General features: G+C 34.5%; 2 protein-coding genes across 2 annotated transcripts; one reads left to right on the plus strand and one right to left on the minus strand.

Annotated features, from left to right (window-relative positions):
- The first annotated feature begins 166 nt into the window (after nt 1-166).
- On the plus strand, nt 167-13743 carry LOC138321747 (phytanoyl-CoA dioxygenase domain-containing protein 1-like). Its single transcript, XM_069265677.1, has 10 exons — nt 167-275; nt 1745-1888; nt 2750-2825; nt 3216-3263; nt 3717-3835; nt 5345-5366; nt 5534-5659; nt 6097-6228; nt 7291-7417; nt 10040-13743. Exons 1-10 carry the CDS (start codon nt 180-182, stop codon nt 10101-10103), a joined length of 954 nt encoding a protein of 317 aa, XP_069121778.1. The 5' UTR covers nt 167-179; the 3' UTR covers nt 10104-13743.
- Nucleotides 12851-19231, minus strand: LOC138321749 (uncharacterized). The gene is made up of 6 exons (XM_069265679.1): nt 18653-19231; nt 17177-17320; nt 16698-16772; nt 16185-16379; nt 15462-15605; nt 12851-14844 (listed from the first exon to the last, which is right to left on the minus strand). Exons 1-6 carry the CDS (start codon nt 18821-18823, stop codon nt 14677-14679), a joined length of 897 nt encoding a protein of 298 aa, XP_069121780.1. The 5' UTR covers nt 18824-19231; the 3' UTR covers nt 12851-14676.
- Nucleotides 19232-21131: the final 1900 nt, after the last annotated feature.

Raw genomic sequence — 21131 nt, forward strand, 5'->3', positions numbered from 1 at the left:
AATATTGTAACTTAAAATCCGGAAATAGTAGAAAAATAATACAGTGAATATAAATATTTTGACATTTTCATACTTAAAGATACATTCGTAATATTTTATTATTTTATTTATAATCCATTTTTTTATTCTATTATTGTATGAGCGCAATATTTCTGATATTGTGATAATGTGAAAGTTCAATGTCCAAAATAGGACGTTCGGAATTCACTTTTAACAGCATTATCGTATATGCTGCACGTGTGAGCGAGATGCTGACCAAAGAACAAGTACAAAAGGTAACACTATCACCATATCAGTCGAAACAGACGTATATCATCTCCTATGACTTCACATTTATGTGTTATTCTGACTTGATTACTTATTTAGAAAGTTAATTTAGACGCACCTTGACGAGGATTGGTGAATGTGATGTCGATCACGTATATACAGTGTACAAAGGGACACAACTCTTATATATATTAGTAACTCAAAAATGTTGGCTAATATTGGAATATAATTTTTTACATTTAATATACAAGTTTCCATAAAAGCAGCATAATCAATATTGTAAAATAAATTTTAAAATATTTATTTTAATTTTCTATAAGGACAAATTTAGTATATGTAAGCTTACAATAAATTTGAAAAGTAATAAAATTTGAAAGTAATTAATTGTTTAATAACCAAATCAACAGAAACACAGGAGTTTGGTGTTCTGTCAGTAATATTTAGCATAAACATGTATAAATACCCCCTGTAAAAAAACTATATACAGACAGTATATGTATATAAATATGCTATATAATTATTGACAGCTAGTACTCCAAACTACTGTGTCACGTATAGACACACCTAATTAATCAATTAATTAATTAATTAATGGGATGTGATAATGACAGTGAATACAGTATATTGTACATACATATATTCAAGTTTTTTATGTTTCTTAAAACAAATTAAAACACTTCATATATAACATACTAAAGCATACATGGGTGTTCCTTTTATTTTATGATCAAAGTTCACTTGCAAGAAATGAAATATTTGATAATGCATGAATACTGACATATAGGCACAGGGACATGGCAAAAATTTCTGACCAAGAGTACTTATATGTTATTGTATCTAATTTACTGTTGGTTAGAAATTTTTACCAGGTTCCTTTGAATACAGGTATATTTATTTCATTTTTATGATTATAAAAAGCAATCCATATTCCTTATTTCATAATTTTTCAAAAAAATAAAAAAAATATTATCCCCTATGGTCTAAATTGATTTGGGTAATGTTATATAAAATATTGGTGCCTGTATCTAATTTAGACTATTTGGCAGTATACGTTTAGCAGAGTATATCTGAAACTGGGTTTATGCATTAATATTGCATCATTGAGAAAAAAATTGATGGGATGTGATGTATTCAGTGTAGTGGTTCTTAATTAATACCAATAATTTTGGGCCGTGGTGGCAAAGTGGTTAATATGTCTCCACATATTTCCACAGGCCGTCCACCTTTGAGTCATGTGTTTGAATCCCATGTGGGGCAGTTGCTGCCCAGGGACTGACCGCTGGTCTGTGGTTTTTCTCCAGGTACTCTGGCTTTCCTCCACCAACACACCTGGCACGTCCTTACATGATCATGGCTATTATTAAGGCGTTAAACTACTAACACCCACACCAATAATATATCTGCAACATTCATTGCATATTTAATTGTCTTAAATTAACCAAATTGATGTATGTTAACCAAATTGTTACCTTGTCAGTTTGAGGATGATGGTTTCCTTCTGGTGGATGATTTCCTGAAGGATGAGGAGGCCGATGCCTTGAGACAGGCTTGTCATGAGCTGGTCGAGGACATGGATCCTGAGGAACACAACACAGTCTTCACCACGCTGGAGATGAAGCGAGTCTGTATTTCTATTCTGTATTCATTATACTGTAAATCTATACCCTGTGTTTTCTGGTATAATTGTATGACATATTTTCCTTCTTAATTTATTGTTACTTTTACCTGTATAATGTGGAATGTTGGATATACTGGCCACATAAACTATTTCTGTTGACATCTGGTTTAGACAATTTTTCACTGTGCTGTCTTCTAAGGCTTAAAAAAAAATATGTCTATTTAGGGTTACATTTGCAAAAAAATAGGGTTGGTCGGTCGGTTGGGAGAATTTAAAAAAAAAAGTTTTTCGAAATCCTGACTTTTTAAAAAAAAAAAATTGTAGAAAAATGGAAAAAAAAAATAGGGTCAAGGGTAAAAAATTAGAGTCGTTCGGGTAACCCTAAACAGACATTTTTTTTGGCATTTGAATTAAAAAACATTCACATTAAACCTGGAACCTTGATTGTGTATTTGGCAATGCCTGTATATGATAATTGTATGAATTTTCATTACGTTTAAATGGCTAATCTTATTTGTTATAATTGTAGTGATTGACATGAAAGATTTATAAACTATTTTGTATTTGTATATTATCGAGTTATCTACCCTTGAGGGAAGGTATTATCTATTATGTGAGCATAACATCATATTTCCCAGAGAGATGTAATTTTCACTTACAATTTATTTATTGACATTGTCAAAATATATTGATACTTCAGAAAGGATAATTAACTGAAATATGCAAAGATGAAATCTGATCCTCTACAATAGCAATATTTCTCTCTGATTATCTCTGTTAATGACCAATTATTGATGACAATATCTTATAATTTTCATTTCTATTTTAACCTCTACAAAACTTTCTTTGGCTATATCTTTACAGACGAGCGACGACTATTTCCTGAACAGTGGAGACAAGATCAGGTTTTTCTTTGAGGATGGTGCAAGAGATGACAAAGGTACATGTATCTAATTAAACATTGACTCTATTGCTGATATCCTTTAAACTGCAATAACATGCTGTTGTTTAGTGACTTGGATGTATATTTCACTGATGGTAAATGATTACAAATGTATATCTAGCATGACTTCACCATATAAAGCCAAACTAAACATTGTTATTAATTAGTTCGTTCGTTATCACCTACTTCACTCTACCTATTACAAGGCTTTATCTCACCGACTAATGTCATTGTTCTGTTGGCATTCATCATTATTATTTTCACATCACAACATTATACAAATAAGTCTTTCTTTCAATCTCAGTGTGTTTGCATGTTAACAATCAATAGAGAAAATTGTCAAGGTGCTGATCATCTATTTTTTCACTACATTTGTATTTTTTTCAGGAAAACTCAAAGTGGATAAGCATCTCTCACTAAACAAAATTGGCCATGGTAAGTTGAAATTCTATCTTTACAGTAACATAGAAATCCCTAATTTCACCATCTGTTATAAATGTATATATAGATATATATGGAGAAAGCTTATGTTGCTGAGCATAGTTTTCTTTCATAATGAATAGAGTAATTTGAACCAAGGTTCTAACCATAGGCTTTATACTTCAAAAGAATATGGGGAGAAACACATTTGACATTTGACCCCATATCCTAAGAGGCTGAGACTGAATAAAGATGTTTTGCCAGCCATCATATCAAATTTGAAAATTGGTTAATATGGTTTTATACTAACCTTGGAGAATTTATAACTAATGACATATTATAATGGACTATATGCCCTTAGTCACTATTGATTCATTTTGGTCAGTCTAACACCGTATTGAACTGAATAAAGTTTAAAATTGATAAAAATATTGTATTTTCATCATTTTTATATGGTAATAATTGCAGCTCTCCATGTACTTAACCCTGCCTTCAGGAAGGTAACATTTCATGATGGAGTGAAGTCTATAGCCCGAGACATTGGCCTGGTGGACCCAGTGGTTTGTCAGAGTATGTACATATTTAAGGTGAGCTACATATACCAACCGTTCAACATTCATTTGTTTTGGTAATTGTTATTACGTCTTCGCATATTAAAGAGTTATCTCCCTTGTGGGAATGTATCAATTTTGACATCATAAGTTTGTGAGTGAAACCCTAACTGTAATCATTTTCTCTGAAAAATATGATGTAGGTAATGTTTGCAAACATATATGACATTACAATCATATAACCTCAAAAGCTAGACTCTTAAATATGCAAACTGGATACGTATAGCGGGTAATAAATGTTGTGATTTTGACTTTAATTTTTTTAACAGATCAAAATTGCTCAGTCACTCTTTAATAGTCTATTTCAAACATTATTTGATATCACACATTAGTAAACACTTTAATTTTGTAATGGATTTTAAATTGTGTATTATTCAAATAATTTAACATTTTAAAGATGCTCCACCGTACTAATTCTTAAATGATATACCGGTTACAGGTGTAGCAGCCATTTCTTCCCCCTCTGATTTCTTCCCCAGGGAAAAACTGGCTAGCTGATTTTTTGCTGAGGAAAGAATAGGCTAGCTGATTATTTCTTTCCCTAGTTACTTTTATCCCCCGGGAAAACAATTGGCTAGCTGGCTAGCTGATTCTTTTCCCCGTCTCGAATTATTTCCAGGGGGAAATGGGGGTGGAGACTATTGGCTAGCTCTCTCTCTTGGAAATATTGGAAAGAACGAAAAAAAAAAAATAATATACATACATTTTTGTTTAGCAATACAAACTAAATCTATTCTTAAGGGGGGAAAGATTCAGCTAGCCAATAGTTGCCCCCTTCTCCTAGAAATAAATATAAAGGAAAGAGGGAAAGAATATGCTAGTCAATGGTTTTCCCCCTAGAAATAAATAGACCGGTAAGGGGTGAAGAATCAGCTAGCCAATAGTTCTCCCATAGCAATAAAGAGATAGGGAAGAGGGGGAGGGGGGAATCAGCTAAACAATAGTTCCCCAATAGAAATAAATAGACGGGAAAAGTATCAGCTAGCCAATAGCCCCCCCCCCCCCCCCACCCTGAAAATAATTCGAGAGGGGGGGGGAGAATCAGCTTGTCAATAGTTCCCCCCTAGAAATAAAGAAACAGGAGAGGGAGAAATAATATAATCAGCTAGCCAATAGTTTCCCTGCCTGGAAAGAAATCGAGAGGGGGGAAAGTATCAGCTAACCAATAGTTTCCCTCCCTGAAAATAAATCGAGAGGGGGGAAAGTATCAGCTAACCAATAGTTTCCCTCCCTGAAAATAAATCGAGAGGGGGGGGGGGAAGAATCAGCTAGCCAATAGTTTCCCTCGCTGAAAATAAATCGAGAGGGGAGAAAGAATCAGCTAGCCAAATCTTTCACTGAGGAAACTTTCAGCTAGCTGATTCTTTCCTCTGGGAAACTTTCAGCATGGGGGAAAGAATCGGCTGTTACAATATGGAATTAGATATTGTACATTACTGACTGTGATTTTTTATTGTTTATGACTTTATTTTGTATTTTTTTCAGCAACCTGGAATTGGAGGAGAAGGTATGTTCATTTAAATGAATTACATTTTTTACATAGGTAAATATGAAATAGTGTACATGTACTTTTTGAATGTATAACATGATATAATTGTTGTATATAGAAAATGCTGATTGTTTTCGTGATACCTGTTGTATATAGAAAATGCTGATTGGTGTTTTATCTGACAGTGGTGCCCCATCAGGACCAGACTTTCCTCTACACAGACCCAATGAGACTCTTCGGTATCTGGATAGCACTAGAAGATGCCACCACAGAAAATGGCTGCCTCTGGTTCCAGCCAGGCTCTCATAAACGTAAGTTTCTCAGGGTAATGCCTCCCCAATTTCCCTACTCAAACAATGTTTGAGGTACAGAATGACAAGACACTTTTAAAACACTGCGCCCTGTAATCAGCAAAATAATGTCCATCAAAATAGGCTGTCCGGGAGTATATCCACCTATGCAGTTCAGCTCAAAGGTATCTCAAATGATGCCAAAGTATGCTCTCCGATCATCAGGTGTTATTTTTTTCTCATTTGATCCTAGATTCATAATATCAAAATGACCATGATAACTGTATCCATCTTCAAGAACAAATTTTAATAATTTTTTTCAAGTTAAGTTTTGTAGTGATGTTAAAATACAGGTTTGATTAATGTCTCTTTTCAAAAGCATATTAACAAATGCAATAATCTATTCAGATAAAAGACTTACTTGAGAAAGCATGGGGAATTGTTTGCATTTCTTCCAGCTGGACTCTATGCCAACAGGAGAATGATTCGTAATCCGAAGATGGGTGAGGAAGGAGAACCTACTACAATATTTACCTGTGATGCCCCAAAGTTAGAGTATTGCGATTACGTTCCAGTACCCGTCAAAAAAGGTCAGACATTATTGAAGTGATTAGTGGCATGCATTATAGAATTCTGATTACATCGTTTGTCAATATAACGGTCTATTTTATAGTTTTACATAATAACTAGTAAACATTCATGTATCTACAATCGTACTTCATTTTGTGATTATGGACTCGATGGCGGGGCAATACTATAAGACTCTTTCATATGTGGATATGAAGGATAGGGATATTCTACCCGAGGGTCACAAAATGCAGTAAAACCCGAGGCTTGCTGAGAGTTTTTCAACATTTTGTGATCCCAAGGGTAGAATATCCCTATCCTTCATATCTACTTATGAAAGAGTATTTTTCTTTCATAACTCGACATTTTATTGCAATTTTACAACTATAAAATCTCACCATTTCGAGGAGGCTTTATTGCATGGGTAGCCATGCAATACAGCCTTAGGGGACATGAGTGTATTGCCCTAGATCAGCCAGTATTACACCCGTAGGTATAAAAGAAAAAGGTTTATTACCTGAATTGCCCAAGCTAGGTAACTTGTTTAATTTTCTCAAATAGAAATGTGATGTTATAAAAATGTATTCTGATGTGCTGAATCTAATAACGGACATGAGATCTAAGGTTACAAACATAAGGTATGCTATATTTGCACGCTTTATTATCCCCCGCGTAACGAGTTGTGGGTGATATTGTTTTGGGCTCCGTCTGTCTTTCCGAACTGTAACTCCAAAACCAAAATGCCTTTTGCTATTGCGGGCCTTCAATTTTTGGAATTTTTTCTGTTATCATGGAAATTCAAATATATCAAATAACAGTTTCTTTTTGTTACGTGCTGTTACTTTTTTTCTTACAGTTTTACAATACTTGCATACATTTACAGGTATAGTTGAATATATAGTTACTTTGACCTTGATGTATTTGGGTTTTATTCCAACTGCAGGGCGCGGCGGATAATGCCACGCTTTGCGACTCCTTGTTGTACACAGAATGTTATCTAAGGTTGTTACCATTAGCCCTTAACATAGGATGTGTGCCAAGCGCATGTCTGAAATGTTATAGTTCATGCTTGTTTTATTTGATAGGGAGCTTGGTGATCATCAATGGGGAGGTTGTACACAAGAGTGAACAAAATAAATCAAACAAATCTAGAAATATCTACACTTTCCATATGTATGACCAGAGCAACACTACCTACAGCAAAGAAAACTGGTGAGTAGGGCTCAAGGTCAAAACAGAAAGATGGAGAGTAGGATTCAAGGTCAAAACAGAAAGGTGGTGAGTAGGGGTCAAGGTCAAAACAGAAAGGTGGTGAGTAGGGGTCAAGGTCAAAACAGAAAGGTGGAGAGTAGGATTCAAGGTCAAAACAGAAAGGTGGTGAGTAGGGGTCAAGGTCAAAACAGAAAGGTGGAGAGTAGGATTCAAGGTCAAAACAGAAAGGTGGTGAGTAGAGGTCAAGGTCAAAACAGAAAGGTGGTGAGTAGGGGTCAAGGTCAAAACAGAAAGGTGGTGAGTAGGGGTCAATGTCAAAACAGAAAGAAGGTGAGTAGGGGTCAAGGTCAAAACAGAAAACTGGTAATAGGGGTCAAGGTCAAAACAGAAAGATGGAGAGTAGGGGTCAAGGTCAAAACAGAAAGGTGGTGAGTAGGGGTCAAGGTCAAAACAGAAAGCTAGTGAGTAGTTTTCAAGAGCAAATAGAAAGGTGGTAAGTAGGGTTCAAGGTCAAAACAGAAAGGACGTGAGTTGGCTCAAGGTCAAAACAGGAAGGTGGTGAGTTGGGTTCAAGGTCAGCAAGAAAAGCTGAAGAGTAGGGGTCAAGGTCAATATAAAAAGGTGGTGAGTGGGGAGGGTCAAGGTCAAAACAGAAAAGAATTAAATAGGAATCAAAGTTGGCAAAATCAAACTAGTGAGTATAGGGTCAAGGTCAAAACAGAAAGATGGTGAGTAGTAGGGGTCAAGGTCAAAAAAGAAAACTGGGGATTAGGGGTCAAGGTCATTAAGGATAACTGGTTAGTCAAGGTCAAGGTCAGCAAAAGAAAATGGATAAGTAGTAAAGTTATAGGACAAAACAAACATCTAGCATGGAAAAAATAAACATTTGAACAAAATTATCGATCAGTTTTAATGCAGTCTATTTTTAGCGCACCATCATCAGATGGTGGGCTATTCAAATCGCTTTTTGTCCGTGGTCCTCGTCGTCCGTCCTTCCGTCCGTCCTTCCGTCCGTCCGTCCGTTCCTCCGTCCGTCCTTCCGTCCGTTAACATTTCTTGTTACCGCTATTTCTCAGAAAGGGCTGAAGGGATCTTTCTCAAATTTCATATGTAGGTTCCCCTAGGGCCCTAGTTGTGCATATTGCATTTTAGGACCGATCGGATAACAAGATGGCCGCCAGGCCGCCATCTTGAATTTTGATAGTTAAAAGTTTGTTACCGCTATTTCTCGGAAAGTACTGAAGGGATCTCTCTCAAATTTCACATGTAGGTTCCCCTAGGGCCCTAGTTGTGCATATTGCATTTTGGGACGGATTGGTTAACAAGATGGCCGCCAGGCCGCCATCTTGGATTTTGGTAGGTAAAGTTTGTTACCGCTATTTATCAGAAAGTACTGAAGGGATCTATCTCAAATTTCACATGTAGGTTTCCCTAGGGCCCTAGTTGTGCATATTGCATTTTGGGACCGAACGGTCAACAAGATGGCCGCCAGGCCACCATCTTGGATTTTGATAGGTAAAGTTTGTTACCGCTATTTCTCAGAAAGTACTGAAGGGATCTCTCTCAAATTTCACATGTAGGTTTCCCTAGGGCCCTTATTGTGCATATTGCATTTTGGGACGGATCGGTCAACAAGATGGCCGCAAGGCCGCCATCTTGGATTTTGATAGGTTTGTTTGTTTGTTTGTTTGATTTATTAACGTCCTATTAACAGCTATGGTCATGTAAGGACGGCCTCCCATGTATGCGGTGTGTTGTGTGTATGTTGTGCGAGGTGAGTGTACTGGGAGACTGCGGTATGTTCGTGTTGTGTCTTCTTGTATAGTGGAACTGTTGCCCTTTTTATAGTGCTATATCACTGAAGCATGCCGCCGAAGACACCAAGCAACACACCCCACCCGGTCACATTATACTGACAACGGGCGAACCAGTCGTCCCACTCCCTGTGTGCTGAACGCTAAGCAGGAGCAGAAACTACCACTTTTATAGACTTTGGTGTATTTTTTGATAGGTAAAGTTTGTTACCGCTATTTCTCAGAAAGTACTGAAGGGATATGTCTCAAATTTCATGTGCAGGTTCCCTTAGGTCCCTAGTTATGCATGTCACATTTTGGGACCGATTGGTCAACAAGATGGCCGACAGGCCACCATTTTGAATTTTGATAATTGAAGTTTGTTAACGCTTAGAAAGTACTGAAGTGATCGTTCTCAAATTTTATATGTAGGTTCTCCTAGGACCTGCATATTGCATTTTGGGACCGATTGGTCAACAAGATGGCCAACTGCAGGTAGCCATCTTGGATTTTGATAATTGAAGTTTGTTAGTGCTATATATCTCAGAAAGTACTGAAAAGATCTTTCTCAAATTTCATATGTAGTAAAAGTTTGAAAGCAGAGAAAAGATCCCTCTTTCTATTGTCAGACGTAGTTCATTCTTTGGTGGGCGCCAAGATCCCTCTGGGATCTTTTGTTTGTGTGTATTTCACTGTATCTAGTAGTACACCCATGGTATTGTAATAGATTTTAGAAATTAGCAGTTCTCATCAAAAATAACCAACTAACCTAAACTTTTGTTATTTAAAACTGAAAGCACAAATTTATATATTTGGAATTGTTTTACAGGCTACAGCCATCCAAGGAGGTGCCTTTTACGCCACTCTACAGCACGTCACCAGTCTCCGAGTGATGTGTGTACGGACATGTTCATGGACTCAACCTTTTCATAAGCAAATCAACATAACATTATATTTTCATATTGAGAGTATAAATATCATCCCGGAAAATTGAATCATTTTAAAATGAATTACTGTATCTACACGGGAGTGGAATGTAGGTTGTATATACATGTAGGATGGAAATAATTTACTTTTTTCAGTTAATCAAAACACAGCAAAATAATGATTCTGACCTGTATTTACATGCTTGTTTGCCAACTATATATTTCATATACATGTACATGTATCAATTATTTAATATCAAGAAGACAATATATGATTTAAACAAGAACTGCCACATTATTTGTAGTTATGTATGAATGTTATAAACACTAAACTTTAAAAAATATTTGTGACTTCATTACATATGATAACTGGATTTTTTTAAACTTTTCTTCATTTAATAGCTAATTTGTTAGCAATAAAAAATCTGAGGATATAAAATGTTTATAGGGGTATAATAAGGGAATAATTCACATGATGATTTCAAGTAAATCATGATTGAAATTACCTTAGACTTTGACAAAGTTTGTAATGAATTAGAGAAATCCATTGCTCATTAGAAATATAATTTCTGTGTATATTTGCAAGCTACAAATGTAACTGTCTATATACTGGAATTGTTAGATATACTGTAGGTAACATTGGAACTGTGAAGATCCCAGTCTGCAATTGAAGAATTGACATAGTAATACTTCAGTATATAAGGGGAGATAATTCTAGTGTAATTTTCCAGAGATGTTATTATTATAAAGGAATACTATTGAACACCTCACCTCTTTACCTGAAGGCTATCCCCAGGTTCCCATCAGTGGTTTAAAGAGGAATCCCATTTAGTTTGTAGGTTTATATATACAGTTACATACCAGGTATGTAATACTCAGTCTAGAATACATGTATGACCAAGGATATTATGTAAAACTGGTATTAATTGTTTTGAGTTTTACAAGTGTCTTTGTGGTATCTTTTTCTGTGTGTATAATATGTAATTTTTTTAACCAATTGTTATAAAAATAATCTTTTATATGAAGTCATTTGCAATAAGGATGAAAAACTTTTGATCACTGTCTCAATTATTGTTCTTTTTAATGGTAGTTTTTATTGTGTTCATGTGACCACTGGTATATAAGATGTATTAACAGATGAACAAATCCAGGATTTTGTGGATGAAATGTAATACTTTTTTTTAATTTGTACTTTTATATGTATATATCCAAAGTGTTGTCAATCCATTATCAGATGAATATTAGAAACGACTTTATATTCATGAGCTACAAATTTCCACATAATTTTGCTTGAAAGCAAATTCAAATATAATTGTAAAAACGATTATATGTATAATAATGCGTAATTGTCATTAAGAGCTCTTGATTGCAAATTTAGGTTGAAAATATGGGTGGCATGAAATATTGTTTATCTGAAAGTAATGTGGTTTTCAGTAGTCCTAAAATTGTTTATAATGAAATAAACAATTTTTCAAGGAAAAGTTATAAAATTGAAAAGGTAAATGTATGTATCAGAAGGGTTGTTATCCCAGGTAAATGTTTGATAAATTCTGTTAAATATTAAATCTTGCATTTCATCCGTCTTTCATCTGTATCCTATGTGATGCCGGTTCGGTTTATAAGGTACAAAATTCTATTGAATGGTATTAAGTTTATTGTTGTATTTTTATGGTCTTTCTTATAATTAATGTCCTGTTTGGACTAAAACTATAACAAAACCCTTTGTCATAACACTGTCTGTCTTTCACTTAACCATGAACTTAAGGCCAAAGGTTTTAAAAGTTCAACCTTTTCAACTTTTTTGTCAGTCAAACCTTACAGTTTACAGACAATATTTAAATTTGTAGTACTGTAGCGGGATTGGACTGGGTTGATCATCGGTGACTACCCCCTATAGCTAGGTAGCTCAATCTATCGGTAGAGCATCCGGTAAATGTTCATGATCAGAGGTTCAAACCCTTGTTTGGCCACTACATCTTCTCCTTTCATGTCACGGTACAATGCATGAATTATTTACATTTAATGTGCATTAATTGTATTATGATATTTTAAGCCACAATCTTAAGGTCAGAGGTCAACAATATCCCAATATCAAAGGTTAGTCATGCAAACAGTTGAAGTTGGTGGGGACGACATACGTTTTTGTTCACAAAAATTCTCTAGTCTTCCAGGCATGGTTTTCAATGTTATTTAATATTGTGATTTAATTTTGGTTGTAACTCAATTATCAATTTGAGAATAAATTTGTTTTATCAAGTGATAGACAGAAATGAAACACATGTAACATCACACACAAATAACCATTCCACCATTTAACCGACTACCCGGGCTACAGTACTGGTATGCTGATATTTAATTACCTATGTGGTTTACCAAAAAGATGATTATAAAAATACAATGCCAAATTGATAGAAATAAAAACAATATATATCAGAATTGTTTCCTTTTTATCTTTATGGTACGTTCAGTTGTCAGTACCTGGCAACTGCCCACATGGGATTTGAACTCGCAACCCTGGGGTTGAGGGCTTGTGGTAATGTGTTTGAACATCTGAACCATTTGGTAACTGCAGCATTAATGTTGATATGAGGCAGTAATTATGTTTATGTAAACTCCTGCGCTCTGTTACATAGGCACGGTCCATAATAAATAGGTTTGTTCACTCCCTGCTTTTCTTAAAACTGGGATATTACCAACAGAAGATATGAACAACATTTTATTGGATGTGTTCCTTTTATTTTCTGATATTTTCTGACTATCAGTATTACAGCTGTTCATTTATATACGTATATATTAAATCATTTTTTGTGTAAATATGGCAGAGGAATCATAATAACAATAAATGCCATTATCCTAAATAAACTTTTATAAAAAGAAGTTGAACATTTTGAGCCAGCAAAATTAAAATAATGACAGAAGACATTACTTTATGTAAAAAATTCAAGACTTATATGAAGATGGCCATGATGAAACACTTACTAATAGACACTTTAACACATACATTTAAATGATTTACAAAGTGTGATGAATATGGTTACAAAGCTGAGATGGAATTTATGAAAATGTGTACAGTAATATATGGTTATAACACACCTCTGGCGACCAGGGAAATCACTTCGTTATAAGCATAGTTAATTAAAGACATATTTCAGATATTTTATAGGACAATTTATGGGGAATGAAAATAAGTTTGCTATAGCAATGAATTCACTGTCTGTGTCCGTTATAAACATGCTTTATTGTAATCTGCACACTCATTTCTCAATGAAATTGATGAAAATATTCATTAATACTGTCACAATTTGTTGCCGGATTGAGACTTGTAGTTGAGTATATTTTTTAAAAACATTTATTTTTAACAGCTTGTGCATTTATCAAACTATCCATGAAAACGACAATATCAATACTGATTCACATATTTGATTATTGACCAAGCAAACGGAATATGGTAGTCTGGAAAATTTGGAAATCCGGACAATTTGTGTGGGGACAAAAGTGTTCAGATTGTTGAAGGTTTTCTGTATATACACATTATACTTGTATTTAATAAGGTTACAGGTAAACTGGATCTAGATACGTTGTATGTAGCACTTATGGTTAAAGAACTTGGAAATTATCTAATGCAAAACCAACTTATTTTCACAACAACTTCATTTCGCATTTTCATATCCAATTTAATTTCACGATTTTAACTCCTATGCTTCTACTGTATAAGTTTTTGTAACATTTGTAACATTTCGTGATTTTACACCATCCACGAAAATATCTGAAAAATTAATAGCACACAGAAATAAGTTGGTTAACAGTATGGCTAAAGAAATTCTATACCAAAATGTGGAAATTGCTTCAGATGGCATAATACAAGGAAAAAATCACTCAAAAATATCAAACACATCATTGGAAAAAAAGGAAATATCTCAAATCAATCACACTTTGTTAGACTGTCTCATGATTTCACAACACACACTGAGATCCTGGTTAAAAAGATATATATTTCCTGAAACGTTACGGTTCCCACACCAAACTTTGTATAAGGTCCACGAAGCCTGGTCTCAGGATCATGAGACAATCTTAGACTTAAAATGATAGTTTTTGTTTTTTGTAAAATCATATGCGTCCTTAATATTCTTGAGGTTACTATCACTATCATATACATCCCTGGAATATGGCATAGCATAACTGAAGGTTCTGTGTGCGACAACAAATTAATAAAAGTCATGTACATGAAAATAATTGAATAACTGTGGTTGACTGTGTGGCTTTGAAGCTAGGGGTCGCTATATCTGTAATCTTCAAAGGAAGTCTCTGTAATTGGTCAGGTTTTTTTTCTTCTGTACTGCCTTCGATTTCGCTATGACATATTTTAGAGATGATATGATGACACTGATAGTAACCCCTGGCCTATCAAGGATGCATCTTCTGTAGTTGACAAAATTTAAGCTTACGAATGTAAGACTGTTTCATTCTTAAGATAGTTTCATGACCTTGGAGCCGACTCCTTTGATTGCACATAAAACAATTGTATTCTCATTAGCTGACATCACTCCGTTTTAGTTGTCTTAAGAGCTTTGATGGCCTTTGAGTAGCCGATAGCGGCGTTGATAGACCATACGGACATACCAACCATACCGAAGTAGATGTGCCACTTTGTCCAGTATTCTGTGGTCAGCTGGGTATATAGCTGAGCGGTCACTAGAAGGGCATTCACCTGGAAATTATAAACACAGGTAGTAAAATTTTTGATAAAATCTACTGGTATGTACATACATTGTATGTAACAGTTTAGTATTAGGTCAATGGGGTAGCTCAATTGGTAGAGACTCCAGCTACTATTTTTCTAAGGCAGTTGTCCAAGGTTTGATCCCTAGTCTGTCCATACATTTTAATGCTCCTCTAACATGTTCATGTTAATTAAGTATTCCTTTTTTATAAACAATTATCCTACATGTCTAACATTTTATGTATGGACACTAGTAAAATTAAAGATAATAATTTACATTAATTTTTTTTTAAAGTTTATGATTATTGCAAGGTTCATGTTTAAGATAAAGCTTGAATCCATTCTTGCCTGAGAAAAAATGAAATTAATGTGAAATTCTACACCGGGTTCCATATCTTTTCAAACTGAAAAGAACAAAACGCATTTTCTATTTCATAACAGAGATCACAGGTATGTAGATTTGACATAAACAATTATAACGCAGCATCTGTTTAACTTGATGCATTAAAGTGATTATATGTTGCCTTCCTGTATATAAATAAATGTCCAAGTCATTATAGTTCTATATGGTTTTTCAACGGATAAACACATGCTGCTGTACTTACAATAAGTCTGATTGTAAGGAAGTTGACTTTATCAGTTAGAGATGAAAAATTTGGGCTCCTTCCAGAGATGACGGCCGAATTGAAAATAAATGCTGCGAACATACGGATTACACACAGGTGGAGACCTCGTAGCTTCTCCTTACACTGAAACAAGATAAATAAGACAGATTGGCTTGAATTAATTAAATAACTTGTCCTAGATGTTTTTACTTCCATATCAATATAAGTTATATATTGGGGCTGCAGTGGCTGAGTGGTTAAGATATCCTGACATTACAACAAGCCCTAATCCAACTCTGGTTCGCAAGTTTGAATCCAACGTGGGGCCAGAAACTGAATAATGGTCAGCAGTTTTTCTCTGGATACTCCAGCTTTGCTCCATCATCAAAATCATGAACGTATTAAACAACATGCCACCATGGCCCCATTAATAAAGTAAAATACAAAGGATTACCTAGTATATGTTGTTCAATAGTAGTTTTCTTCGAACATTGCATGGGTTGCCAATATTTTCATAGGTGAAACAAATCTTCAATTTTTATCAAAACACATTTCTTGAGTACTTCAGCGAACGTAAAGCAAATTGGATGCCACATTTTCAAATGACATTTTTGAGAAAGTGTGAAAATTAACTGTTTATTTCTCCATGTAATCAATGCATATACTATGAACAAAAAAGACCTGCAGGGAAAATTAAATATTTGTCAAAAATAAATTCTTCACCTGAAAACCTAACATCGGTCCTGGAAAGGTGTAGAATAGGAATGCAAACAGGAATGTTTGTACAAAATCAGATCCCAGAAACATGTTCAGTGATCCATGTGAGGTTTTTGCTCCACCAGTATCTGTGCGGCTTACGGCATAGACAAAGTTGCCTAGCAACCAAAGGCAGTCTCCATAGATACCAAAATACAATGCCTGAAAGTAAAAGATGATACATGTAAAGTGAATCTGATACACTATATCCATTATCCATTGATTGATTTAAAGATTAATTCCAAAACATGTTAACTTGATTAACAATTTCAATCTATGTAATATATTTTTCAAATATCAAACTTGAGGAAATTCGTTTCAAAACATGTTACTGCATAAATAATATTAATGTATAATTATCTTTTCAAATTATTTTACCGGACATAAAACTTCTTGCTAAAGGATATTTTTTTCCAAAATAAGGAATAAGATATATATTGCTGTCCTTATGGAATGATTTTGACAATTTTATATAAATACCGTTGAATTCCAGGTAGTCCCAGTTTTTAGATTCATGAAGCTGTGTACTTTTGCCATAATGTAAATTGACAATCCCTGAAACAAATTGATCATAATTGATACATGGAAACAATTAGTACATAAAGCATAACTCTTACATAACTCAATCACATGTGTAATACACTTTTGATACAGTACATTATAATTTTCAAATATGAAATGATATATATGAAATCCATAATAGTTATGATTTTTTTAAAATTTGTCAAGAGAAAATAAAGAAAAGAAAATTACCAGTGAGACTGAAACATACTAGATAGTGATTAAAACAATTTGGCAACTAAAGTAGCCATCAGGGTTTGCGCCAAGTTTTCAATAAATTGTCCTTCTTATTTCTTATGTAATTGGAATGGACTTTCTGAAAAAAAGGTCCTTTTTCATTTTCTATGCTTAAAAATGATATACAGATCGTAGAAAAAAAGTTTGGTAAATAAACATACTATGACCCTTCCCCATAAAATGGAGGTCTTCGCTGTGCTGTCCTTAGTGATAAGTGCACATGCTCCAAACAGTGATGTTCCCAGGATCATCATTCCAAAGAGACGTAAAATGTGGGCATGTACACCGTCCACCACACCATCTACCTGATAAACACACAATTTTTTTTTTAATTATCATATGTTATTATTTATGTGCCATATGTTTCTTAAAATGAATACTGACAAACATGCATTGATTGAAATGGCTTACATCCTTTGCTCCGGTTATAACTGACTTAAACTGAGACCAGGACACATGAGAAAAACCTGCTATAAAGGACACCTCTATATAAAGGACATACACATTTCTAGACACTCATCAACCACATTCGGTGTAAATAATATAACTGATATCTGTATAAAGGAAACCTGTATAGAAAGGACATTTTTGCCATGTCTATTTGGTGTCCTTTAAAGACAGGTTTGACTGGTATTATATAACCTTGACTTCCTTTTAAAGCAATTGGGGTAAACTGACATAATTAATTCTTCAAAATGATCAGAATATATAATTTTCATCTGATCAGAGTAGTACTTAATTGAATCAGGGTGCATCCGGTGCAATGTGAGTACACCGCATGGTCGACATAAAAAGCTAACTAATATGTAAATTTTGTACTAAATTTTTCAAGTCAAATTGAATTAAATAAATGACATACTAAATATTTTTAAATTGTCATTGGCCTCTTTTCAATGTGAAAATGGGATACAATGTGGAAATTTAAATAAAAAACATCACAGATATAATTATTACAGTATGCACAGATTTATTATTTGTTCATTACTCATTGACTACAGGTCATAAATGACTTCAGGTCATCTATGCAGTGTCACATATAGCTTTATTAATGTAAAATATCCTTCACAAAGAGACATGACCTCAGGTCATTGGATTGTATTTTTACTGCATTATTATCAATAGTCCCGGAAACGTTGACATCCTGTAATACAAAGATGGATGGCCTATCTTATGGTCACGTGTAGAATATTTCAAGGTCCATGCAAGAAAACCACTGATCATTGTACAATACTTCAATATTTAGATTTACAGTTATTACTACTTGACTAAAATAGCAATTAATGTCAGTAATGTCATGCAAAACAAAGCGATGCATTTTGCTATCCTAAAGCATATATACATGTACTTCTATTTCTAAATGATTATAATCAACTTTAATAAGTTGAAGAGAAAATGTCATAAAATATATTAATGATTGGTCGATTCTGGAATATTGACAATATTATATATTTATGTTTATTTTAGTTTTGAGGAGAGCGAATGATTGCATGCCATGTCTGACAGGATCATAATTCTACTCATTACAAAAGTTTGATGTCTCTATAACTTTCTCTTCAAATAGCATACTCTTTAATTTAATTAGCGTCGGTACTCAAGTTAAGGTCAATTTTAAAATGATCGGAGAATGGCGCGCTTACCTGGAATTTCAAATACTGCTCTGGAAAAAAGATGCAAATAAAGGCAAATGCAAGTGAGATCAGCGTGTCTGCTGTCAACCAAACATTCATCCCCCACGGTACTATAGCCAAGAAGGCAACAGTAATCGCCACAGAGGGGACATTTTCTTTCATCAGCTCCAGCATTTCCATGTTGTTTGACCGGCAAGGATCCACAAGCGAAATCTACGTCAATGACACACTTGACGTAGACGAACATTACTCCAAACGCTTCAATGACACCGATAGTATAATTATAAATTATGAATCAGGTTACGGACAAAACACCTGACGGATATTTTATTAAGAGAAAAAAAATGAAAAAAAAAACATCAATTCAAGACAAAAAACAATTCGTAAAATGTAGAAGAATATTTTCGTATATAATTAAAAAAAATCTTCCGAGAAAATGATACTAATAAGCACAAATTGTCACTGTCTTTACACCAGAGATTTAATTAAATAGTATTATTATTAAATCTCTAACTACACTAGACGTACCTCATTTTCGCATACACACATGTATACTATAGATTGAAAAAGAGAATGGATAAATAATGACCAGGCATGACGAATTTTAATCAAAGACTAGATCAATGCTGATAAATCAGGTTTAGTTGATTTATAGGTATTTACTATTTAGCACGCTGGTAAGTCAAAGACCCATATATATATTAGCCTATAGTGGGTCTTTGACTTAGCAGCGTGCTAAATACCTATGGTTGATTTAAATTTCACACATTTAATATAAAACTGATTTCTTTCCAAACAAATTTACAATTGAAATGTACATTTTCAATGATTTATTAATGTGGACAAGAACGTCACCTGAGATAAACTAATCACTTTAAATCCTAGATGAAACTTTTGCGAAATTTGCAAGTTGGATTTCAAAGAATGATTATAGCTGCATGTGTACAAAGTTATATATATATATATATATATATTGTTTGTTTGTTTGATTAATTAACGTCCTATTAACAGCTATGGTCATGTAAGGACGGCCTCCCATGTATGTGGTGTGTTGCGTGTATGTTGTACGAGGTGCGTGTTTCGGGAGACTGCGGTATATTCATGTTGTGTCTTCTTGTACTGGAACTTTTGCCCTTTTTATAGTGCTATATCACTGAAGCATGCCGCCGAAGACACCAAGCAACACACCCCACCCGGTCACATTATACTGACAACGGGCGAACCAGTCGTCCCACTCCCTTTTTGCTGAGCGCTAAGCAGGAGCAGAAACTACCACTTTTACAGACTTTGGTGTGTCTCGGCCAGGGGACAGAACCCAGAGCCTTCCTCACAGGGGCGAACACTCAACTCAAGGCCAAAAGTGAGGCGGTGCCAAGGGAGGCATTAGGAAGAATAAAGTCAGTTAGGAAGAATAGAAAAGATAAGATCCTAAATTTAGTCGCCTTTTACGATCATGCAATAGGGGCAGCAGGTACAATTCTAACGCCCTACCTGCAGGGCGTATATATATATAAACAGCATATGGCATTAGTAATCAAAGTTGACTTTATCAGATATGATGGCGTCTCATAATCATAGTTAGGTGAATTAAAACTCATCATAACGTGTATTGTTAAATTTTATCTCAGTAGAAACCATAACAATTAAACGACACAGTGGACCTGTATACAAGCGATATCTTTTGATTTTAACCTATTCGACCCCGTGACCTTGCATTGATGATCAAGGCCATTCACTGGTAGACCACGAGTGAATGTTGTTCATTTCTCCAGCATATAGAAAACCCAATATCAGGTAATTACATTACTTCCCTTGCTTATAAACAGGACGTTGTTCTTTTCGACCCTTGTGATCTTGAATGGATGTCAAGGTCGTTCATTTGAACAAAACTATAGATTTACTTCCCCACAGCATGCTAAATATACAATTTATGTGGTTTGCTAGACATTTAATAATTAGCTATTTCCGTGAGTTTTAAATGAAGACAAATGTCATTATTTTGATCAAACTACTACGGTATTTAGTTAGTTAATCCTTAATTAACATCAGCTTGTGTAGACGAGCCTAATTGATTGGCAAGTCTTACCAAATCACTGAAAGACTCGAACTTTTTGTTCTACTTTTTGATCTTTAAAGATCTAGTATTAATCCTTCATCTAAGCATGCCGTATAACTACACGTCTGATACATGTATACCCGGCAAGGGAAAGACAACACTGAAGGCATTGATACAATAATAATTGTAAAAAATAAGACAGAGCTGCGTCTTTCTGGCTTCTTCGTCCAAATAAAAGGAAAATATAACAAGACAACATGTTTTCTGGGTCAAGCCAGTTCTATAAGATACCACACGTGGTCACGGAAATGACAATAGGCAAGGAGAGCTTCATAGTTTGCTCAAAAGGAGGCATATTTTCAGAATTTGGTGGTCTCGCATAAATTAATCAAATGCAAAGAGTCATGTTTTGCACAGAGCCCGGGAAAAGCT

This window comes from Argopecten irradians, chromosome 4 (assembly GCF_041381155.1).
Source record: "Argopecten irradians isolate NY chromosome 4, Ai_NY, whole genome shotgun sequence".
Lineage (NCBI taxonomy): Eukaryota > Metazoa > Mollusca > Bivalvia > Pectinida > Pectinidae > Argopecten > Argopecten irradians.